The sequence below is a fragment of the Humulus lupulus genome, chromosome 7 (genome assembly GCF_963169125.1).
Source record: "Humulus lupulus chromosome 7, drHumLupu1.1, whole genome shotgun sequence".
In the NCBI taxonomy this organism is placed as follows: Eukaryota; Viridiplantae; Streptophyta; class Magnoliopsida; order Rosales; family Cannabaceae; genus Humulus; species Humulus lupulus.
The window spans coordinates 151222526-151248007 of NC_084799.1; the positions used below are offsets into that span (position 1 = coordinate 151222526).

General features: G+C 33.8%; 2 protein-coding genes across 4 annotated transcripts; one reads left to right on the forward strand and one right to left on the reverse strand.

The window, feature by feature from the left end:
- Window positions 1–1200: 1200 nt before the first annotated feature.
- Window positions 1201–3198, reverse strand: LOC133792290 (uncharacterized). Its single transcript, XM_062230195.1, has 2 exons — window positions 1791–3198; window positions 1201–1706 (listed from the first exon to the last, which is right to left on the reverse strand). The coding sequence occupies exons 1-2, from the start codon at window positions 3196–3198 to the stop codon at window positions 1201–1203; spliced, it is 1914 nt and encodes a 637-aa protein (XP_062086179.1).
- A 4200-nt stretch (window positions 3199–7398) lies between these two features.
- On the forward strand, window positions 7399–24773 carry LOC133788722 (rho GTPase-activating protein 7). Of its 3 annotated transcripts, none has more exons than XM_062226309.1 (23): window positions 7399–7577; window positions 7711–7910; window positions 9105–9144; window positions 10046–10122; window positions 10390–10460; window positions 10543–10621; window positions 10738–10885; window positions 10977–11096; window positions 11882–11959; window positions 12137–12192; window positions 12272–12341; window positions 13155–13242; window positions 17182–17425; window positions 17543–17764; window positions 18101–18448; window positions 20080–20129; window positions 20627–20687; window positions 20769–20852; window positions 22050–22163; window positions 22250–22419; window positions 23034–23106; window positions 23741–23947; window positions 24188–24773. In XM_062226309.1, exons 2-23 carry the CDS (start codon window positions 7857–7859, stop codon window positions 24362–24364), a joined length of 2631 nt encoding a protein of 876 aa, XP_062082293.1. In that variant the 5' UTR covers window positions 7399–7577; window positions 7711–7856; the 3' UTR covers window positions 24365–24773. The 3 variants fall into 3 exon arrangements, with proteins under 3 accessions (XP_062082293.1, XP_062082292.1, XP_062082294.1); XM_062226308.1 differs by having other exon boundaries at window positions 7399–7564; XM_062226310.1 differs by having other exon boundaries at window positions 7399–7564; window positions 9108–9144.
- Window positions 24774–25482: the final 709 nt, after the last annotated feature.

A 25482-nucleotide genomic window follows, 5' to 3' on the forward strand; every position in this document is an offset into this window, starting at 1 on the left:
AAGCTCAAAAGGCAACTCCTAATTCGGTGGTTGGATAATAGGCGCTGTAGTCAAAGATTCTTTTAATATGTTAAAGGCCAATAGACACTTCTCATCAAACTCGAACTTAACATCTTTTTGGAGGAGCTTGCACAGTGGTGTAGAGATTTTAGAGAAGTCCTTTATAAATCTTCGATAGAAACCCGCATGACCAAGAAACGACCGTATTTCCTTGACACTAGATGGAGGTGGTAAAGACCGAATGAGATCAACTTTGGCCTTGTCCACTTCAATTCCTTTTTCTGAGATAACATGTCCCAACACAATCCCCTGCTGTACCATAAAATGGCATTTCTCCCAATTCAAAACTAGATTGGTCTCAATGCAGCGTTTGAGAACCAAAGTAAGATTATGCAGGCATTTATCAAATGAATCGCCATATACACTGAAATCATCCATGAACACCTCAATAATGCTCTCAATGTAATTTGAAAAGATACTAACCATACATCTCTGAAATGTAGCAGGGGCGTTGCATAAACCGAATGGCATTCTCCGAAAAGCAAATGTGCCAAAGGGACATGTGAAGGTCGTCTTCTCCTGGTCTTCTGGGGCTATGACAATCTGATTATACCCCGAATAACCATCTAAGAAACAGTAATAGGAGTGGCCAGCCAATCTCTCGAGCATCTGATCAATGAATGGTAGGGGGAAGTGATCCTTCCGAGTTGTCGAATTTAGCTTGCGGTAATCAATACATACCCGCCACCCTGTTTGAACTCGAGTTGGAACTAGCTCATTCTCATTATTCTTCACCACAGTAATGCCAGACTTCTTGGGTACCACTTGAACTGGACTCACCCATTTACTGTCAGAGATTGGGTAAATCACACCCACACTAAGGAGCTTCAGAATCTCCTTCTTCACAACTTCCATCATTGGTGGGTTTAATCTCCGTTGCGCCTCACATGTTGGTTTAAACCCTTCTTCAAGTAAAATTCGGTGCATGCACATGGAAGGGCTAATCCCCTTAATATCCGCAATAGACCAACCAATGGCTGTTTTATACTCTCGGAGTACTCTCATTAATTTTTCTTCTTGACCTTGGTTAAGATTTCTTGCAATTATAACAGGAAGTGTCTCGTTCTTCCCCAAGTAAACATATTTGAGATGCTCCGGGAGAGGCTTCAATTCAAGTGTAGGAGCTTCAATAATTGATGGCTACAATTTCTCATTAGAAATCGGCAAATTAAGAAATGCAACATTCTTAAAAGTCTTGTCAAAACCACTATTGAGTGTGATTATGACATCCATGATCTCATGAGACAAATCTTCATCGGTCAACACAAGATGCTCTCTCAACACAACCTCCAAATCATCTTCACTATGCAAATCTAAAACTCGTTGAGAAAGACTATCCAACACATCAAGAGAGTAAACAGCATGTACATCACTTGGATACCTCATAGCCTCAAAAATATTAAATCGAATGGTCTCCCCATCAAATTCCATGGTCAACGTACCGTCATGCACATCAATCTTAGTTCTTGTAGTCTTCATGAATGGTCTCCCCAACAAAATTGGAGTGGAGCATGGAATAGATTCATCTTCCATATCGAGAACATAAAAATCAGCCGGAAACACCAATTCATTTACTTGAACTAAAACATCTTCTATTACACCCCTGGGATAAGCATTCGACCTATCAGCAAGTTGAATAATCACCCCTGTTTCTTCAAGTGGACCGAGATTCAATGAAGCATAAATGGAGAATGGCATGACATTGATAGAGGCTCCCAAATCCAACATACACCGCTCAATTCTTTTATTCCCAATAGTGCAATGGATAGTAAAAGTACCAGGATCCTTACACTTTGGTGGAAGCTTCTTTTGTAGAACTGCGGAAACATTCTCCCCCACACTAACTTTTTCATTACCCCTCAACTTACGCTTATTAGTGCACAACTCTTTCAGAAACTTGGCATAGCGCGGCACTTGTTTAATAGCGTCAAGAAGAGGAATATTCACTTCTACCTTTCGGAATGTATCAAGAATCTCCTTGTCAACCTCTTCCTTTTTAGTCTTTTTCAGTCTGCTTGGGAATGGAGGTAGAATGACAATAGTAGGCTTAGGGCTGAGTTGTGTAGGGGTGGTTGGCTTTGGAGGAACATCTTCATTAACTGAGCAATCAACTTGGGGCTTGGATGACAATTTACTGGGCATTGGAGGATTAGGTGGATCATATTGCGTCCCACTACGCAAAGTTACTGCACTAGCATTCTCTTTGGGATTCATCTCAGGTTGTGAAGGCAATTTATTTGACAGATGAGCCTCCAACCGGTTATATGATGCCGCTAATTGTCCCACCTGATTCTCCAAACTCTTGATGGAAGCTTGGGTGGTTTGCTGAAATTGAAGAGTATTTGTGGCAAGGGCATTGATTAAATCCTCAGTAGAAGGTTTAGCATTTGGTGGTGGAGCAGCCTGCGGTGGTTGTGATGGTCTAGGTACATAATTATTTTGAGACCTCTGTTGTGTAGTGAAACCAGGTGGTCTTGCTGCTGTTGGTTGTGGAGCTAGTTGTTGTTGATTCCCATATCGAAGGTTTGGATGATCACGCCAGCCAGGATTATAGGTTTGTGAAAATGGTTCATAATACATCTGACGTAATTGACCAGGAAAATTTCCTACAGCGTTAACACCCTCAGTTTCTCCCTCTACTAGAATGGGGCACGTATCAGTAGGGTGCCCCACTACTTGACAGATTCCACATGGCCGCACCTGTTGGCCCAAAGCTAATTGTTGTACCACTGAAGTCAGTTGAGCTATCTGCTGACCAAGTTGATTATCAACAGTAGTTTGCACCTCGTTAACCCTTCTTGAAGATGACATATGCTCCTGGCGAGTACCAAACTGTTGGGAATTAGCTGCCATATTAGAAATCAAGCTCCTGGCTGCTGCAGGAGTCTTGTCCACTAGTGCCCCTCCACTGGCTGCATCAATCATACTTCTGTCCAACGGCAGTAATCCCTCATAGAAATATTGAATCAATAGTTGCTCACTGATCTGATGGTGAGGACAACTAGCACACAACCGCTTAAAGCGCTCCCAGTAATCATAGAGTGATTCTCCCACAGCCTGCCTGATGCCACAAATTTCTTTCCTTATACTCCCCACTTTAGACGCTGGAAAATACCGCTCCAAAAACAAGGTCTTCATAGTGTTCCAGGTCTCCACAGTACCAGGGGGGAGATAATACAGCCACTCCTTTGTTGAATCCTTTAGAGAGAAAGGAAAAGCTCAGAGTTTTATCTGTTCTTCTGTCACTGAGGCTGGCTTCATACTGGAGCATACAATATGGAACTCCTTGAGATGATTATTCGGATCCTCACCAGGCAGCCCATGGAACGATGGCAATAGATGAATGAGGCCCGACTTAAGCTCAAAATTCACATCAAGAGGTGCATATTGAATGCATAGCGGTTGTTGATCAATATCTGGTGCAGCCAACTCTTTCAACGTCCTATTTTGTGCCATATCTCTGTAAGATGTAATAGAATCGTCTGAATCTGAGTCGTGAGACAATAAGGGCACTTTCACAGGATCCACTTGATGAGTAAGACGTTGAAAGAGTGGATTATCAGTAATAGTCCGCGAAGTCCGAGAAGAAGATGAAGTAGCAAGATACTGTTTGATTGCCTCCAACCTATTCTGAGTGTCTTCGCCAGACATATAACTCTGAGATGCCAAGAGAAATCAAGTTAGTAAGCGTAAACCAATATGAATAATAAAAAGAATTAAATAGTTCCCCGGCAATGACACCAAAAATTTGATGCGTGTCGTATTGCGTACCAAATTTAACAAATATTTTATTTACTCTAAAACCAATTATTTAGTATAACGGCAAATAGAGGTCGAACCCAAGGGAACTATATTCAGTTTATTATTCACAAAAGCTTAACAAAGTTAAATTGGAAAGGGGGGTTTTGGAAAGTAAAAGTAAAAGCAAGAATTAAGAAAACAATTGATAGCAAGAAGAGATTAACAACGATTTTAAAGATGGTTAAGAATTATTCTCCACCTCAGACAATCATGCATGAATATCAATAATGAATATTATTCCGATTCCCAATTAAACTATTAACCCTATAGATAACGCTTAAGCAGTCAATTATCCCAATCTCCCTATCACAATCAATTACGGCTAAGCGTTCAATAATCAATTCTTTTTACCAAACAACAAACCTATTAAGCATACGATTCATTCAATTTAGGAAAAGCATTAACAACAGTGGAGATAGGTTAATCTAGGCAATAAATCAATGAAGCATTTAATTCATTTAACCTAGGTTCTATTCTTCATCACAATCAACAATGCTTTTGACCACATCATCAATTGCAATTTATCACAAACACTTAGAATCCTAAACTATTAGGTGAATAGAAATTCTAAGATGACAGTAAAATAATGCAAGCCCTAATTAGTTGTACACCCTAACAAGGAATCACAATATTTCATACAATAGGCATAGAAGAATAGAAGCAATTTAACATTATGGAAATCAAGAACAATATTCACATCTCAAATCAAACATTCATGTCTGGGTTTTGAATAACCCTTAACCTAAAAGAAACTTAGCCAACAATCATGATGAAAAACATAACCAGAATCAAAGAATAGAAGAGTTTAGAGAAGAAGAAAACTATTGAAAAAGTTGAATGCGATCGTCCTTCTTCTCCTGCGCTCTCTCTGTGTTTCTCTCTCTAAAATCGTGTATCTAAAACTTCCTTCACGAATATGACCTAATCCCCCTTTTATTTCCCGTCCAAAAATTAAGAAAAATCGAATTTAATTCTGAATTCAAACGCGTGCCGCGGCAGCCATATTTCCTTGCCGCGGCACGAGGCTTCAGATATGCGATATAGGCTTTGCGTGCCGCGGTATGCAACTTTCCTTGCCGCGGCACGAGACTCTCTGTTTCTCTTGTAGCGGCAGGGACTTTTCCCTGTAGCGGCAAGGACCTCGCTGACTTGCCTCGTAGCGGCAGGGACTTTTCCCTGTAGCGGCAAGCTCTCAGATTTCTCGTACTTTTGTTCTTTTCTCGATTTTTCTTCTCTTTAACACTTTACTCCAATGGTTAGAATCCTACAAAATCATCATTCAACCAAAAATCATAAAAAATATACAATTATCCTTAAAAATAATGATTTAGATTAAATGAAACAAATTAACAAAACGATTCTAACTATCCCCAAACACACTACTTATGAACACAAAATCTGATAAGTAGAAAGGTAAACTATATACAAAAATATACTTATCAATGAATATGGTTATTACTGCTAGGCATGCTTATTATGATTTGATGATATATTATTAACTGCTTATGAGCATGTGTTTGAGTTTTCTTGCTGAGCCTTGACTCATAAGTGCTATGTGGTGCAGGTAAAGGTAAAAGAAAGCTGGATCATCATTGAGTTTGAGAGCTTAGGTGACGATGTGTACATATGTGATTGCTCGACCACTACGACCGGAGGTTTAAAGAGGAACTATGATTAAACCCTATTTTGCCGCTTAGGTCGGCTGGTTGTAACTCTTTTATTGTAATTAACCTTTTAAATGTATTTTGGGATCCCAATGTATACAGTAAATGTTTTAGTGAAACGCTTGTATCTTTGACCATCATTTTTAATCCTAAACCGTTAATCACATTTAGTTACACGATTATAGCTAAATGACTTGTTTAACACTGTTTACAATACACAGTGTAACGATCCCTGAGTAGTAGGGCATTACACAAGGGATTAGATGATGGACTGTTTCTACTAAAACCTTTTACCTCGATGGAGTAAAAACTTTACGAAAGGAAGAAGCTACCTTCGCCGAGCAATCCTTCACTGGAGGTTGTTCTTGCCTTAACAGGAATTAAAGCATCAACCATATGCACCTATGTAAGATTTCATATACTTTTTTTTCTTTCTAAATATAGCTGTTTGAGCTTCATCCCACCAAATAATTTCTTATTCTTCCTGAGATCTCTTCCAAGATTCCGATACGAGATCACAAATTTAATATTTAATCATTTTAAAAAATTGGCCTCAACTTTTTACTTAGTACATATCATTAATACATATCCCTTATAAACTGGGAAATAGCATGTTGCATTTGATTTTATAATTAAATACTCAAAAAATGTGTATATTGTAAATAATTATCTTGCACTCGAGCTCACCAAATATATTGCAAAATAGCGACATGTGAAGACGTAATTGGCCTACGAGTGTGGGTGAAAGTACAACCCCTATAAGAGAAATTTCTTATATATGAGTATAAATAAATTAATTATAAAAAGTAACATTAACAGAGAAAAAGAAAAAAATTATAAAAAAAAATATTTAGTTAGAGTTTTCATTCGGCAAATGGGCTTGGTTCGGAAAGAGTATAAAAAATGATTTACCGTGAACACTTTAAATTTTTCAAAATTGAAACCCATGGACGATATTCCTATATAATCCCTCATCTTATGATCGTAATCCTTGGTTGTGTTCACCATTTTAATATTTAATTTTTTTTTTCAAGATTGGATGAAAGATTTCAAAGTTATTAGTCATCAAGTTGGGTCATCACCAACCCTTAAACCGTTCTATCACCCAACATTATGCCACATAATTGTATTTCTTTTCATTTTTTTTTACTTCTATTAAATTATGTTAGGTATGCTACATATGGAATTTAATAATAGAGTTCATTTTATCAATCAAATGGAGTAATGAAGCTTTATTTATTTATTATTTTTTTGTTATGTTTTCTCATTAAAAAGTTAGTTATAATGTAGGAAAGTATTCTATAACATAATTACTTTCATAATTTGCTTAAATATTCATCTTTTAAAATTAGAATTAATTGTAAAAAAAACAGTTAAGCAAAATATACAATTATAATAATTATTTTTTGACGGTTACTTACATGTTGAAAATTAGTACCTTTTCTAATTCTAAAAATAAGATTAAAAGATTACCAACTTTTAGGCTATTATAATTGCTAACCAACAATTAATTACACCTTAACAAAGCAACCAATTTATTAAAGAAAAAAGAGGAGTTAAGCTCTCCTTTATTCATACATAATATATAAATATTATTCAATTTTCTATATTTTTTTATTTATTAATGGAATCTATATATAGTATGAGATGTATTTAACATTTCCCAAGTTAAAATTAAAAATATATAAAACGCACATCTTTAATTTCACACAACTGACGTGTCATCTTTTTATTGGTGAGCTATTAAGCTTGACTAAATCTCGACTTCACGCAACAAGATCCTTCTTCCCCAAGTAGGTGAAAAAGCAAAGACTATGTTCTGTCTCTCTCTTTCTCACTCACCCACATATATTAACATTACCATATTACTACGACAACCACTATTGCTTTCTACCTAATCCAATAAAGGAAAATTAGAGAGAAAATTTAATTTTCCGGGAAAATTTTCTGAGCTAACCCTTTGAACTCTGAGCTTCTTCTCCCATTCATTCTTTCTCTCTCAAATCAATTCAAGAGAAAAAATATGGGGGAAAATCAGAGTAAGACACTGTGGTAAAATAACTACGGTTGTTGTTGTTTTATTTAATTCTTATCTATTTATCTATCTGTACAATCGAACCTCTAAGCTTGCTTTCTAGGGTTTTATTGAATCGTTCTGAGAACCTATCCTTTTCCTTGTCTTCAGATCGCTTCCATTTTTAGCGTTGGTCTCCGATCTATTGGAGATTATCGTCAATGTGGAACTTGTCTCGGCCGGGTTGACTCAATGTGGATTCGGTGAGAGGTCTAAAGAGGGTTTTTTGGTTTTACATTCAATGGTAATCGGAGAAAATGTCTGCTTCTTTAGCGACTTTCGAGCGTCCTCGACCTGTTGCCCCTAATACGGTATCCATCTCTCTTTTCGTTGTGCTTGGTTACTGAGAAAATAAACTTAAGATTGGCTGAAAAGTGTTTGGATCTTATGGCATTTATTTTCTACTTAGTTTAATGGAAAGTGACCTTAGGTTTAAACGAATGTGGACTGTGTTGTTCGAACTTAAAATGCAGGGTTTTTTTTTTAATATCACCTAGTGGAGATTGGGGAGTATGTAAGCTTGTTATGCTTAATAAAATATGCTTGATGACTTTATTTCCTTGTTCATTTTAGTAGTTAGGGAAAGAGAGGGGAACATTGTTTGTTCCTTATTTGTTTAAAGTTCTAATTACCTTATATAATTTAAAATTTATGAGGATGCTGAGGAATAGAGTTCAGGGCACTTATCATGATTATTCAGAATTGTATAACTAGTCCATAATTTGAGATTTAATTTTTCAGTTATTCTGATAGTATATTGTTGAATAGTTCGGTAGATAGGATATTATAGGTATTTTAATTAGTTAGATTTACATTTAAATAAAGAGAGGGTCTGATTAAAAAGTCAGACTCTTCTAGATCTTTTAGTTCCTAAAAGATCAGGAACTAACTACTTTACGTGTTTATTACTAGAATTTAGGGGAGCAGATTTCTTGTCTGCTCTATATATTTGTACTGGTTTATTTTGATTTAATTAAGTGTTTTATCCCTCAAAGTATTGACATGGTATCAGAGATAACCTGAATATTCTCTCTCAAAATGATAAAATACGGTTGGGATGCATTTCCTTACTTTTTCTCCTTAAGGTGGAAAGAAATTTAAGCAACCTGGGTGCCGGTTTGGAATTTGGATTATGATCTAATTTCTTCATAATTTCAGAGTTTGTGCGATGAGTATTCGCTCTAGAACTTCACATAAATGATTACCCAAATCAATTTGAATCTATTTGCAACTCTACAATTTTTTTATTTGTCATGTACAAGCTTTGCGACTCTTAAATGTTGATTTGTTCGCATGATAAAAATTCAGTCACTTGGTAGTTTCTCAGAATGTGATGTATTTATTTGGTTTTTGTTTCTTTTGTTGTTTTCCATTGGAATTTTCTGAATGCTGATTGTTAAATTTATAGCTTATCATATTTCATAGTTTGCTTGTTGCATGTTGTGCATATGAACTCCGCCCTGCCTTCCCTTGTGGGTCCTTTACTAACAGATATGATGATTCAGCAGGTTTTCAAGAGCGGTCCACTTTTCATATCTTCAAAAGGTTGGTCTCCTTCCCTTTGTGTATACTTTTCTCTTGAATATTTCTTTTTAATTGTTCTAATTTCGGTGCATGTGCACACACACACATTATGTTTTGTTTCCAATTGATAATTTGGTTAATCTGCATATCACACTCATTGAACTTGTTTCAGAATGGTCCAACATAATAGATATTGGAAGGAAGTATGAACCACCCTTTATAAATTTATCCATGCATTTTGAAAATGCTTACTGAATTGTCTATCCATTAGCTCTTTAATGATTGTCAATAAGTGCTGCATATAGAATCCATCGAATTGTTTCCATATAGAATCCATCGAATTGCTTAATGATGTTAATTGTTTCCATATAGAATCCATCGAATTTTAGTATGAAACTTTGTATGATTCAGTTATCCTATTTTTAAGACTTTAAAAAAGATTAGTGGGATATATTAATGAACAAAGTGATGTTACAAAAATGATGCAAGTTTCTTTGGAGAAATGCCATTGTATTGAAATGGACAATGTAACTGAAAATGAAGATCTTTCCCATAAGTTCTAAAAAATGAGTGAAGAAGATATGACATATATTCTGTCTAATGTCGTAATGGCAATGCTTCGGCACTCGAATGTTTGATATGTGGGGCAATATGGTAATTAGACTTCTTGAAACATTAGTTTCATAATGGTGTATGTTGTTTTTTTTTCTTTTTCAATCATCTTACTGTTTTTGTGCTTTTTAAATTGAATTTTTTATTTAAATAACTGCTGGTGGTGTAATAGAGGCATTTACTTCTTATGTATATGGATATTTTATTATCTTGTAAAGGTAAAAAGAAATATGCCTTTTCTGTTAATGCCCTCACATCACATGGTCACCTTAAGACTTGCCTTTTTAATTTTAGTTTGTTGAAATTTCAGGAATTGGCTGGAAGTCTTGGAAGAAGCGGTGGTTTATTCTTACGCGCACTTCTCTCGTTTTTTTCAAGAATGATCCTGTTAGTGCTACACACATTATCCCTTGATTTTGGATACACAAATAGTTGTCAATTTTATTGCGCATGTTTGATGAGAAACAATTATTTGTATTTTTATGCAAATTTTTTGTTTTCATTGTACCTAGCTTCAATTCTACAGTATTATAATGCCGAATTGGTGTATTTCCATGCATTTATTTATAATATTTTATTTATGGATCAAATTGGTCTTTAAAAAAGTTAAAATATTGATTAAATTGAATGTGCATTTTACTGCTTACTTTACAGAGTGCACTTCCACAAAAAGGGGGTGAAGTAAATCTGACTTTGGGTGGCATTGACTTGAACAATTCTGGAAGGTATGTTTTATCAATGGATTTATATTAGTGTTATGCTGTTACTTTTTCAGTATGCTCAATGCTTGCAGCTTGTTTCTTATAGTGTTGTTGTTAGAGAAGATAAAAAGCTATTGACAGTTTTATTTCCTGATGGGCGTGATGGTCGAGCTTTCACGCTTAAGGTGATGCACTGAACTATTAGATTTTTGTTGTGTACACTTCTCTGTAAGAGCAGGGTAAAAAGTACTGTGCTACTGATAAAGTATTGTCATGTTCTCTTACTTTTGTCAATTTTCAGGCTGAAACATCAGAAGATTTATATGAATGGAAGACTGCCCTTGAACATGCCCTTGCACAAGCACCAAGTGCTGCCATTGTTATGGGACATAATGGGATTTTTCGTAATGACACAAATGACACAATGGAAGGGTCTTTCCCTCATCAATGTTTGTACTTGAGCAACCGATAGTTCTTTTAGTTTTTTATGGTTTGATTAACTTTGTCATGTTCCTTATGCATATTCTTCGTTTTTTATAGGGAAGGATAAGCGCCCTGTTAAGTCTTCAGTTGTTGGAAGGCCAATTTTACTTGCATTAGAAGATATTGATGGAAGCCCATCTTTCCTTGAGAAAGCTCTACGTTTTTTGGAAAATTTTGGTTAGTAATTTTTTCAACACCATCAACAACATTTCAACCTTTATAAGTATGTAGTGAAAAGTTCATTGCATTTATGATACTAGGGTACTGCAGCTTATGGCTAGGTCCAAATCTGCTTCATTTTTTATGATAATATTTTTCTTTTTCTAGGTTTTCTTGGTTTTTTCTTTTAATATAAAAAATCTTAGTTTTTATATTTTAAAAGTTCATAATAATAAGCTAGTTTCTTTTATCATGATTTGTCTTACAAATTTTTGCAACAAATGGACCATGGAATTAGAAGGAGAAGCTAAAAATTTCTTTGTTATCTCATCTTTATTTCATATATTTTACTTTATTTTTTTTCTCTTTCTCTCTCTTGCAGTCTTTGCTTCTATAACTTTCCTGAACTTTTTGGTAAAAATAAAGATGTAAAGATTAATATGGATCCTAAATCCTGATATGGGATCTCGCTTAGATTATAATCTGTTTGAGAGGAGGCTAAGACCACTAAGCCAAGACTGACATGGATAAACTTTTTGCACTGTTCTCATATGTTGTTTATCACTCATGTGAGTTTTCATTTGTTTGATATGTGGCTGCAAAACCATAACTGAAAAAGAACTACTATTCTCATATCTAAAAAAAAAAAGAAATTTACTCTTTTGAATATCTTTTTTTTTTACTCATATGAGCAGTATGTAACATATTGGGAGACATTGTTTTGGTTTTAAATTATTCAATTTTGAAAGAATTACTAATGTCTTCCAACAGGTACTAAAGGTTCTTTTTTTGATAAGCAACAGGTACTAAGGTTGAAGGAATTTTACGACAATCTGCAGATGTTGAGGAAGTAGAACGTAGAGTACAAGAATACGAACAAGGTGTTTGCTTCAGTCTGGCTCCTACAATACTTCCAGGATGTCTTGTTGGACTGCAAGAACATTAAAAGCATCTTTCAAGAATTAATGTTTTGTTTCTTGTTTTGCTTATGATCTCAATTTTTTATAAACATTCAACTCTAACTGAAATTATAAAATACCACTTTTTGTTGCTTCTAGGAAAGATTGAATTTGATCCTCATGAGGATGCTCATGTGGTTGGTGACTGTATTAAGGTACTTGTTTCAAGTAATGCTATATGTGACTATTATGCTTTATCCATTGATTTCAATAATCACCAAGTCCTATTGGCAGCATGTTCTGCGAGAGCTACCTTCTTCTCCAGTATCAGCACCTTGCTGCACTGCCTTGTTGGAGGCATATAGTAAGTTTTTTTGTTTTTATATTTGTGTTCCATGTTATTTTTCTACTATGTTTTTCTTATAAAAGTTAAAACAATTTTGTCATAACAAGAAAAAAAGGTAGACTTTATTGGCTTCTCGAATAAATTTTTGTATCTTTTCTAAGTAGCATTTTAATAGGAAGGGACAGACTAAAATACAATAATCAAATGCACTAAAGGAAAGTTAAAGATACAACTTTTCCAAATTTAGATTAGTTTTGTTGTTGGTTAGTATTTTTTGTTTTATAAAATTTCTCGCTTCCTCTATTTCGGTTTATCACTTATCAGCAGTAAAATATTTAATTATATTGTTTTTGTTTACCTTACTTATGTTTCTACTATTATTCTTATCCCAACATTTTAAGATCTTTTTATTTTCATTCTTAAAACATGTTACCAAGCAAGAGCATAGGATTGAACAGACCTTAAATATATTTAATCCTTGAATTTAAGAATTTATAATTTATTTATTGCTTTATAAATGGTTGTTAAATTCTACAATTTGTGATAAAACCAAACAGATTCTGGCTTTATGCTTACATAATGAAAAGGATTTTAAAGATATTCCTTTCTCTGCTTGGCTGAGAGATTGTAATTTTATGTTGTATAGTTTGGTTATTGTATTTTGTTGTTTATTGCTGGGTGAATCTTTATTTTCACCCTTATTTGTAATTTAATTCATGATCAATAATACAAGTGTTTTTGTTTCAAAGAAAAAAAAAACTATTTGCACATGTAAATTTAATGCAATAACTATTTGTTTATGTGGCTTTACATTTTATGCTTTGTTTTCAGAAATTGATAGAAAGGAAGCTCGAGTGAGTGCAATGCGCTCTGCAATCTTTGAAACGTTTCCTGAACCAAACCGCCGATTATTGCAGAGGTACCTCTCTGCTCCTTTCATACATGATATCTCACCTTCCTTTCATTGTCTGTAGTTGAGTGTTGTTAAAAGATTAATGAGAAACAGAAAAGTTAATTGAGAATATATTTTTTTTTTACAAGGAATGGATGCCTAGTATTCCTCTTCAAAAAGTAATCTTTGAGGGTCATTGAATCTAGGAGTTATATCTATTACTTGCACAGTATATGTGATAACTAAAATGATATTCATCAACACTTGGCTGATTTTCATTTATATAGATTTGACGGAGATTTTTACTGGGAAAACAAATTCTTAGAAGTTTCTTCATGGTTCATTATGGTTTGGTAGAGTATAGAACTCACTAAATGCCAATTTAGCCCGTTGCCCATTGCCTGGTCTACTCTTGGACACAAATGTGTGGCGATAAACCGAGGGAGAAAAGAGGAGAATAGGGAGAGAGAGAGAGAGAGAGAGAGAGAGAGAGAGTAATGGAAAAAAATGAACTAGTGAGAGGAAATTTGAATGATTTATAGATTTTTGCCTAAGTAATTGATATAAGACTTATTTGTAGATATACAAATAGCGTCATAAACCATTGATTTTTACTAATTTTAGATTAATTATTATTATTATTATTAATTTTGAATCAAAACATTTGCTTGTATTAGTAAATAGCATTACAAACAAATAGTGGGAAAATCCCCACAAAAACAACATTGAAGCAAAAATAAAATTACATTATTATTCTTTGCATAAATCAAATATCGGTATAATTTTAAATTCTTTGCATATCATATTTAAGAACCATAAAAAAAATAGCGACCCAATGTCTTATTCTGTCCCATAAACTCTCAACATCATCTTCAACTCCTTTAATTATTCTTCTATTTTTTACTAGTCATAAAGCCCACCAAGTAGCCACCACCCTAGTCCTCCATAACAATGGTTTGTTTTATTTGCCATAAAATGAAATTTTAACAAACTAATTCTTTTACTTGGTATACACCACAATCGATCAAATTCCTTGAGAACTCTGCGAGAGAATGTGCAATGCAAGAAAATATGATCTATATTCTTCTCACTTCCTTAACATGCTGATTCCATCTCTGTTTAACTTTATCAGCATCTAAAAACTTGAGACATGTCTAATTTCCACCACTTGTCTTGTTGAAGAATATACCTCTGCCCACAAATTCATGGACATAATTATTTCCAAGTGACTACAGATGGGTTCCTCCCTCATATTAGAACTTGCAAATTGTCCATTAAACTTTATTTGTAGCGTTTGTTGATTGAAGAAGAACAAGCACATAGATTGAAATCTAAGTTCATATGGGCAAAAGAAAGGAACACAAATATTAGATATTTCCATAGTTTAATGAATGCAAGAAGATCCAATCGTTTTATAGATAAAATTGAGAGGGAGGGAGCATGGGTCTATTTTGGATAAAGAAGAATAAACTTGAACAAAAATTGTTGCTTTTTATTAGAATTTATATGAATTGGTGGAGCCCAGTCTTATGGAATTAAGGGTTTGGAGTGGAAGTGTATACCTTAGGTTATGTTTGATTGGCTAGAGAGACCATTTGACGAAGATGAGATTAGGAGAGTAGTATTTGATAGTGGTGGCGATAAATCACCAAGCCTCGGTGGTTCATGTTAGCAGTGCATCAAGAAAATTGGGAAGTGGTAAAAGATGACTTGATAAAGGTTTTCAATGAATTTAGAGAAGATGGTATTGTTCATGGTGTGACGAATGAGATATGCATTTGCTTAATTCCGAAGAAATGCAATTCATTTAGGATCAAGGACCTTAGACCTGGTAGCCTATACAAAGTCATTTCCTAAGTGTTGTCCTTATGATTGATTGAAAGAACTATTGGATACAACAATTTCAGAGAATCAAGGAGCTTTTGTAGGTAGCTTATAGACAAATTTTGGATATTTTGATTGCAAATGAAGTGGTGGAAGATTATAGACAAAGGAAAAGAAAGGGGTGATGATATTTAAATAGACTTTGAGAAAGCTTACGATTTTGTGGAATGACACTTTTTAGATTTCATACTAGAAAGGAAGGGTTGCGGGGACAGGTGGAGAAAATGGATTAGAAGTTGTGTTAGTACATCATTGTACTCTAATTTTCTTCATGGTAGGTCAAGAGGGAAGTATAGAGGCACTAGAGAGATTAGACAAGGTGATCCTCTGTTACCTTTTCTTTTCACTTTAGTGGTGGATGTGTTTAGGAGGATGTTGATAGAGGCACTAGGGGTTGTTGGTATGCTGAGTGAGAGAAATAATGCTATTCTTATCAAATGGCTATGGCGTTTTCCAATTGAAAAGAATTTCTTTTGGCACAAGGTTATAAAGAGTAAGTATAAAATTCACGATAATGGGTGGGATACAAGACTGGAAGATAGGTTGTTATCTAGATGTCTTTGGAAAAAAATTGTAGTGGGGAATGGTAAAAAAAATCGTATTTGGGAATGTGCTAGGTGTGGAGAAGTAGTACTTAGAGATGCTTTTCCCAATTTGGTAAGGCTGTCAGGTAAGAAGAATGGTTGCTTTGTTGATTTCTGTGTTTCAACATAGTGGCAAGAGAGTGATTAGAATCTTCACTGAATCAGAAATTTAAATGATAAAGGTACTTGCACTTATTGAGTTGACTCATAGGGTGCAAAATTAAAAACTTTCCCAAGTTCTGGAGTATAGAAGGATATGGTTGGGAGATTCATATTGAATGCTCTCTTGTAATTCAACATTCAATATGGAAGTAGGTAATGTTTCCAACAACTTGTTCACTTGGATGCACAAGGTTTGGAAGAGCCATATGCCCTCTAAGGTTCACTTTTTTGTATGGTTGTTGTCTTTAGTCCTTTTAAGTGCTTATGAGATTACGCAAAGAAGGAAACCTCATATTTTGCTCTCCGGAGGTTGGTGTGTGTTGTGCAAGAAGAATGGGAGAAAACATTGCTCTCCTTTTTGTACATTGTCCTTTTGCAGTGGTGTAGGGTGTTCATCAGTTGGTTTGGGTGGATTTTCAACCCGTCCAAACTTAAAATCGGGTTGACACTTGCCAACTTGTAACCCGCCCAATGAAAGAAAAATTAACTTCAACCTGACTATCGGGTTACTGCCAAAACTTTTTTTGTTAAAGTTTTAATTATTTTCTCTATTGATTTAGAACTTATAACTTAAATAATTGTTGCTTTTGTGAGTTTTTTTTTTAAAAATTTAATTTTAAATAATGCATAATTAATAATTAGATAAATATCTAAAAATATATTTTTTTAAAACAAATCCTTAATTAGGCGGATCGGATTGGGTGGGTTGCGAAAAATTTCAACCCGTAGATTTTCGGGTTGCATTTTTTATTGGTTTTTTTCGGTTGGTTTGGTCGGGTTTCCTCAAACCAAACATCTTCTCAAAATCTAATTCTCTCCATTACCAACCTTGAACTTTACCAGCTGTAAAAAATCCCCGTGAAGAGAAGCAATACCTAGCCAAGGACACCTTGAAAGTCATTCTTTCTCTAGATTTTCCTCAATTTTATACTTCACTCTTATTTTGTACCACAGAGTCTTCTTTTCATTGGGAATCGCCATACGATTTCATAAGTAGAACCTTGTTCCTTTCGATAATCATACCAACATCAAATCCCCTTTTCAACTTTGATTTGCATACATTCTCCCAAGAGACTAGATGTTTCTCCCCTTTGTTGTGCTGCACTACCTGCTTGCCTGATCTCCAATTTTGACTGCATAGTGACTTTCGTTTTAATGTGATAAACATAAATATAACCAAAAATTTTCGTGATGTTTGTGATGCTCACTATGGACTTGAGATCTATGTTTTTTCATGCTACATTTCTTAATGAACTTTGGTTAATCTAGTATCTCTACCAACTTTAATTTGACATCTTTATACGTAAAGCAAGTTAATTTTATGCCCCTTTTGCAGAATACTGAAGATGATGCATATTATATCGTCTCATTCTCATGAGAATCGGATGACTCCATCTGCTGTTGCTGCATGCATGGCTCCCTTGCTTTTACGTCCTCTATTAGCTGGTGAATGTGAATTAGATGATGATTTTGATATTAATGGTGATAGTTCTGCCCAGCTTCTTGCAGCTGCAAATGCTGCTAATAACGCACAAGCAATTATTACAACACTCTTGGAGGAGTATGAAAACATATTTGATGTATAATATTCCTATCCTGCTGTCAATCCTTATTTTCTTTCCATGAAGCTAACATTGACATGAAGCATAATGATTTAGACATTAAATTAAGTTGCTTACCTTTAGATTTTTATTCAGGATGAAAATCTACAAAGATGCTCAATCTCAGCTGACTCTCGGATTGAAAACAGTGGGAGTGAAGAATCTACTGATGATGAAAATATTGATATGAAAGATAATGGCTACCATGATGCAGAAAATGAAGTAGATCCAGAAACAGATGATGATCCTGACCGTGTACATAGTGGGAAATTAAGTGAAAGCAGTGGTTATGCTGGCAGTGATCTCTATGACTATAAGGTCACATTTATTTTCTCCATTATGTTATACTACATATAAGTGCATGATTGTCTTACAGTAGTATGCATACATAGATATACATATGTTTAGGTGCATTAATTTTGTATTTGTTGAATGTAGTGGAGGATTTTCTAGAAATACCCGTCTTTTAAGAAAAATTGACTAAATACAAAACATAAGACTTCTGTTAAATATGCATCTAGTTGGCCAATATCTCACTCAGTAACTGAAATTGCTAAGTTCTGCTGCCACCAAAAGAAACATGATTGATCAATTAGGATGCAAGCTACCTCTATGAACATTTTAATTAACAACACTTACATTTTATGCACACAGGCATTTGGGGTTGATGATTCAGATGTAGGTTCACCCAAAGAAAATCAGGCTTCTGCAGAGGGTTCAAATTTATGTGTCGATCCTCAACAAGTGAGAGATCCAATTGTTCAACTGATAAAAGAACAAGGCGATCAGAAGAAAAGTAATGAAAACACAAATGAGATGGACCAGCCAAGTATTTCACCAGCTGGTGAATCTTACCGATCAATGGGGGAGATCCTATCATCAATGGATCCAGGGCATCCTTTACCTCTGTCTGGACTAGAATCAGGTGCTGGAAAGCCTACGAATAAAGTCAGTGGTACCAATCATAATTCAAAGCGATCAACATTCTGGGGAAGAAGCAATGTGAGTGTCTTGTTTGAGGGATAGGTTTTATAGACACATATTCTTACACTAGTTTTGCACCATTAGATGAAAAATATCTAATGGCCAACATTAGATGGAAATTATCCAATGGCCAACATTAGAACATATTAATAATAATAAATAAATAAATAAAAAAGATAAAATTAGTAAGCAAGCATTAAAAAAGAGAGATATATATGGAAAAAATAACATTTTCAAAATTATGAAAGGAAATTAAAAAGAAAAAAATTATATATACGAAGTGCAGGCTATATGATTACTTAAAAGTGATATTCAATGGCCAAGTATGGACTTATTTTCAATTTCTTGCCATATTTTGATTTTGCTACCCAAGTTAATTTTTGTTAGTATTGTGTATATTATCAATCAAAATCATACAACTGAAAAATATGGCCATCACTGATAATTAGAATAAAATAAAGATTTTTGAATATTTTTCATTCACATAGTATTTTATTTTTATTTTTTTACTTGACAAGAACACCCAACCACAATACCATAATCAAACTAAAATCATATAAGAACAACATACATGAATAATAAAAACAACAATCACTCCTATTTCTAACACACATAATTAAACTTGATTTAATTTTTTTGAAATTTGAATCCATATTTTGTTATTTTTTTTATTGTCTTTCATAATTTTGATGATGTTATTTTTGCCATATATATCTTTCTTGTTTAATGCTTGCTTACTACTTTTATCTTTTTTTTTAATTATTATTATTAAAATGTTCTAATCTTGGCCATTAGATCTTTTCCATTTAATGGTGTAAAATTAATGTAAAAATAGGTGTAAAAATGTGTCCATAGAACCTATCCCCTTTTTGATACCCTGTATTTCTTACATCAACTATTAGTGTTTCGTGGTCTTTTGTGCAGTTATAAATGTATTTTATAAATTCGAAATGGTGCTTTTTAATTTTTTTTCTCATTTATTTTATAATTCTCTACTCTCTAGACAGTAATTTTATATATGGAAAAGATAGGGTTATTTGGATCGTGCTGTAGCTGTATAGGTTTTCAAAACTTTTAATTTTTTTATTTGATATATGCTGCATTTTTAAGTTTCAGTTATTGTCAATAATTACTCTTTATAATATTATCTATGTTTCCATTTTGATTTTGTTGCATACACAACTTGCTAGTATTTGCTAATATTTTATTTGATAATATTAATTAAGATTCCTTAAGTATGTCCATATTTTACAAAAATTCGGTAATAATGCCATTACCTTTTTACATTTATTAATTATGTAAGCTGGAATTGGAGAAGAAAAGAGGAGACACTGCTTTATTTTTATTACTAAAAAACGATATGAAAAACAGTCAGAGGCTTACACTTGTAGACAAAAACAGCAAACTAACCAAATCAGAAAAGGGTAACCAAATCAGTGAGATATTTGTATAATAAATTACATAACTAAAAAAGGAAAGAATCCTAAATTGTCTCCTCTTAAAAGAATATCAGGTGAGTAATCACCAGATATCAGGTGTACATACTGCGTTTATGTGTATGCTTAGTATTTTGTTTTAAGAGGACCTGAGTAGAAGTCCAACTTTTATGCTATTTGACATTTAGTTCGCTTATAATGGTCTTCTTGCAGGCTAGAAAGACACCATCCATGGAATCAGTTGATTCTTCTGGAGAGGAAGAGTAAGTTTCTCAATTTTGAGAAAAATAGCTTTCATTTTGGGTTTCATACTTGTTTAATTATAAGGTTTTATGACATCATTATGCGAGTTATCTTTAAAATGAACTCATGATATTCTCTCAAGAAAATTTAAAATGTCTTCCTTAAAAAAAAAAAGAAAATATAAAATCTTTATGTTAATGGTGTACTTGTAAGGTGTAATTGTATTACCTATGAGGTCAAGTGTCTGTTGTTTTGGTTACATGGTACTCCCAGTGTGAGTTGGTCTGATGGCTACAGAATTATCTGTTTCTAAAGGAAGTAGATCTTGATAGCAAAAACTGGGCTTTGTCAAGCAAATATGTATCCTTTAGTTAAAGAAGCTATATTTGTCATTTTTAAAATTTCTGACTTCAAAAAATAAAAAATTCTTGTACAGCTTAAGCAACTTCCTGTGGAGCAGTTCCAATCTCTGTTGTATACTTGTTTACAAATAACATAAATTTATGTGATTTTGTAGGCTTGCAATCCAAAGGCTTGAAATTGCAAAAAATGACTTGCAACACAGGATTGCAAAGGAGGTATAATTCCTTCCCTGAACTATTAAATAGGATACACTGGAAGTTGCTGATATCGCTAACTATATCTGCCACCTATAATAGGCAAGAGGAAATGCAATTCTACAAGCTAGCTTAGAGAGAAGGAAGCAAGCTTTGCATGAGAGGCGGTTGGCACTTGAACAAGACGTATGATTCCTTTTCTTGTTGCATTTTCTTTCATAGGTTTATGTACAGCCTATCTGCTTTAGATGTTCATATTCGCTTGGATCAAGTATTTTACCTCGGATGTATGCTTGCATTTTTCATAAAATAGTATGTACATATGTTAGATACTGCTTAGGTAACAAGACCACCTTTTGCTTAGGTGATTGGCTTATGCATTCATTTGATTAAAGGGTTTTTAAAATTGAAGTGAGGTTTCAGAAGTGATCGGTGAGAGTGGGTGGGTAAATGTAGTATTCTTATTGTTAAAGTGGAAAATCTTTACAAGGGGAAAAGACAGGCCCTTGTCTTTGTGGAATCATTCTTCTGTTAATTTTTGTAGAGCATTCATGCAGTATTTTTTACCTTCCAATTTTCCTTGTAGAACCTAATATCTTTGTGTTAACCTTTCTTTATCCTGCTTTGCTTTAGAGTAATGATACATGCACCAAAAATATGCACCAAAACATTACACAGTGCTTTTTAAATTTAAAATAGTGGGTCCTAATTTTAATAAATGAATAATGAGATGTGCATTCAAAATTTGCACCCAAACATTACACACAGTGACGTGTCAGTATTTTTTAAAACAATGGGTCTTAGATTTAATAAATGTGATTGGCTAAGCTAATCTCCCACGTCACTGTGTGTAATGTTTAGGTGCATATTTTGGGTGCACATATCATTACTCTTAATAAATATGATTGGCTAGGTTAAACTACCACATCATTGGATGTAATGTTTGGGTGCACATATCATTGCTTTATTAACCTGTCCAACCATTGAGGAGAACAAATGTCAAAGGAGCAGGGTATTCTTTTATATCTCCTCTCAAGCATGCCATTGGAGAAGAATTTTTTTATCTTGTTGCCCACATCTCGAAACAGAAGTGTCTTGGTTGATGAGGCATCTGAGTTATGCTATGTGGTAGATATGCTAAAGTAGTTTAAATGTCAACATATTGCTGTTGTGCATTTTTTTTCTTTTTTGTTTGTGTAAATATATGATTATTCTTTTTGATTCATATGTCAATCAGCACAAGAATATTAAGTACTTGATGCTAATATATTCCTGCTCTACATTTACAATCTATCCCAACTTCTGTTACTGGGAATGTGAATGTGTGAGCAAGAGCTAGTTTATATATTATGTCTAATCTCTTCTACCTTTGTAAATGACCAGGTTTCAAGATTGCAAGAGCAGCTTCAAGCTGAGAGAGATCTTAGAGCTGCACTGGAAGTTGGTTTGAGCATGTCTACTGGACAGTTTTCCAGTTCCCGTAGCATGGATTCCAAGGTTTATACAGTTGGCAGGACTTACTTTATTTGTTTCTTTCAAATGCTTGTGTAATACAAATTCTTATTGCTAAAGCTGATGTGAAGACAAGGGCTGAGCTGGAGGAGATTGCTCTTGCTGAAGCTGATGTCGCCCGATTGAAGCAGAAAGTTGCAGAACTCCATCATCAACTTAATCAGCAGCGGCAAAATCATTATGGTTCCTTGTCTGATGCATGTGATCGTTATCAACATGTTCAAAATCATAATTCTCAACAGTGAGTAGAAATTATCCTGTTCTTGTTATTGTTAAACATGGGATGTCAGTGCCTATGCTAGGCGTAATAAGAAATCCTAATTCTTGTCCTTGATTCTAGATCATTAGTAGTATAAATACCAATCCTATGGGATAGAATAGACATTCTATATTAAGGATTTGGGTCCTTGGGGGTTTGAATTGGGAGAGTGGAAGGTCTCTCGAATTACCTTCAACATTTGTACCAGATTTTTACCTATTGAATACAGAAACTCATTCACTCTATCACTATCTTTCTCTTTCATTTGTTCAATCTATCCCTATGATTTTCTAAGTTTCTGCTTTATTGTTCTAACAAGAATCAGGGTCCTATCAGACTATTCTGAGGTATTATGGTTAGAATATATTACTTTGAAGGCTGTTTGGTCTCATTGCAATAGGCATTGATGTCTATTTCCATGTTTGCGCTCTGAACTTGCATGCATCTTATGTTCCCATATCACTTCTCTCCGTTACATGTACTACTTTATACATGATATGCATCTTTAGTTGCTAACGTGTAAGTGCATTTTAATGTTGTAAAAGTTTTTTTTGTATCATAAATTAATTGTAATTTGTCTCTTTGGTTTTCTGCAGAAGATTTCTTCAGCAAGATTTTGACACAAGCCTTGCTTTCTGCAATCATGAAAGGAAGCAGAGGACTACTGAGGTAGGTCTTTTAAGCTTCTACCATTTTGTTTATTTCAGTTGACCACTTATTACCTTGAGTTTTTTAATCATTTTATCTTGTTTCTTCCCTTTCTCTTTGTGGTTTCTTTCTGAGGGTTTTTTGCTTAATTATTAGTGAAATGACAGTTGAACCATGGTTTACAGTTGGTTAACTCAACTGTGTATCCTCTTTGCAAAAAATAAAATAAAATAAAGTAATACTAATAATTAAAATAAATAGAACTCAACTGTTTATCCTGAGCGGGAAAGAAAGCATTTAATAAATGCAAATAAGGAAAAAGAAAGTGTAGTCCTTATAATTCTCTAGTGCTTTCTTTGTTCTATTCCTTTCCACTCTGCTTTCACATTTTGTTCAGTCTGAAATTAGGTAAATTTGAAAATTAAAATTCTTTTAACGCTAAGGGTTGCTCTTTGAAGACCAACAGGTTTTTGTTTGTCCAGTTTTTAGTCATGTGTGAGTTAGAGAAACATGACATAATGCTTAACTCATTGTAGCAGTTTCCTTGAAGATTGCACCATCATTTTCCCTGCCCCCTGCTTTGTTCCGCTGTACTTGTAGTAAGATTCCTCTTCTTAAATGTAAACCGATATTAATCCTAATTTCTCCCCAACAGGAGAGTTTGTTGGGAACAGATTGGAGAAATATCAAAGGACAAGTATTATCATCTGGTGGCATCAACAGGCAGCCAGGTCGGAAACCGTTCATTGAATCAACTAGTTTGAGCGATTCAAAGAGTACAGAGGCATCCACCAGTATGTCAATGGATGATCTTTCAGCTGTTGATTCTGCTGCAATGCCCTCCACTTCTAGAGCAGCAGAAGTAAGACCATTTTCTCAAATCAATATTTAGGCTCAATTTATGAAATTTGTTGTCTTTTGTTTGTTGACTGAGGCATTATGATATGATATATTATTTTTCATTGCGAAATTAATACTTAGTTTCAGATTAGCTAATTATTAAATCTAAAGGCTGAAATCATCTAGGTAATCCTGTATCGCTGTTAACTGCCATGCCTCTACGGTAGATTATTTCTAATCATCTGCATACCTCTTGTTCTAGGTGGCAGATTATACAAGACACCCATCTTCTGCTTTGGTAGAATTGACAACTCGACTTGATTTTTTCAAGGAGAGACGTTCTCAGCTAATGGAGCAACTTCATAACCTTGACTTGAACTATGGTACAACGTCTGCACAAGACTTTGTCTACAGACCATCATCTCCTCCATGGAACTGATGACGAGAAATTATGATGCTCACCAAATGAATCAAGCAAAATAGTTTGATACCTTGTTGTATATCCTTCGATTTCGCTGCATATGTTAATATCCTTTGTAGTCTTGTTCTCTATAATTCACTGGTTTTTCATATTTATTTATTTTTCTTTTAGAGGAGATGTGTTTGGATCCCCTATGAGTAAGTATTTTGGTCTGTCTTTCGTTTGTTGTATCATTATTATTATTTTTTTCTTTTTTCTTTATGGGATTTGTAAACAGAGCGTTTGATGTGTCCATAGTAGGCGTAAGTAATGTTATTGAGCACAATGTTGTAAGAGAACAGTTTGAAAATCGATTTGTGTACAATTCTCTTATTTTGCCATTTTGTGGAATCACTTGTATTGATAAGTTGGTTGTACTTTTGAATAATGATTTTTGTTACTCGAGGAGCTCTAAATGACTGGTTTATTTTATTGTCAAATGTTTATATTTTGGCATATTACTTTTTTTTTTCCTTGGTAATGTTTGGAAAGTTAAATTGGATTAAAACAGTATAGAAGTATAAATGAGTTGACTATTTGTCTACATTAAATTTGAAGAAAACAAATTAGATGTATCATTTTTTTTCTACTATTGAAATACATAATAATAAGAATTTTTGGAAAAGAAATTATCTTAATTTTACGGGAAAAAAATTACTCACTTTTAGGAATAGTTAACTAAAACTAGACACTAAATATATGAAGATAACTTTTACTCATTATTATCATGAGATTTCCTAAATTACTTTTATTTGAGCACATGTTCTAAGTGTTGTTGTAGTGTGTATTATATGTGTCATATTATAGTTAAACTGGAAATGCATTTTAATTGTAGTGTGTCATATATATGTTTAACAACTATATTTATAGGATTGTATTCAATCTATGAAAAATTATTCTTTAAAATATAAAAATCAAGGGTGAAAATCTAAATCACAACTTTTTAAAATTTAAATTACAAATCTTAAAATGTAAACAACAATCATTTAAAATATAAACCTCAAAGCATAAAATCTAAACCACGACCCTTTAAAAGTTTAACCTCAAGGCTTAAAATCTAAACCACAACTCTTCAAAATGTAAACCACAAAGCTTAA

What these genes read in the sequence shown, in the direction of transcription:
- LOC133792290 (XM_062230195.1), bottom strand. Translation starts at nt 3,198, where the DNA reads ATGAAGACCTTGTTTTTGGAGCGGTATTTTCCAGCGTCTAAAGTGGGG. An exon ending in GAATAAAAGAATTGAGCGGT is followed by an intron (nt 1,707 to 1,790) that starts GTATGTTGGATT and finishes TTGAAGAAACAG; the next exon opens with GGGTGATTATTCAACTTGCT.
- LOC133788722 (XM_062226309.1), top strand. Translation starts at nt 7,857, where the DNA reads ATGTCTGCTTCTTTAGCGACTTTCGAGCGTCCTCGACCTGTTGCCCCT. An exon ending in AGTATGAAAACATATTTGAT is followed by an intron (nt 17,426 to 17,542) that starts GTATAATATTCC and finishes ATTTTTATTCAG; the next exon opens with GATGAAAATCTACAAAGATG. An exon ending in GGAAGCAGAGGACTACTGAG is followed by an intron (nt 23,107 to 23,740) that starts GTAGGTCTTTTA and finishes TCTCCCCAACAG; the next exon opens with GAGAGTTTGTTGGGAACAGA.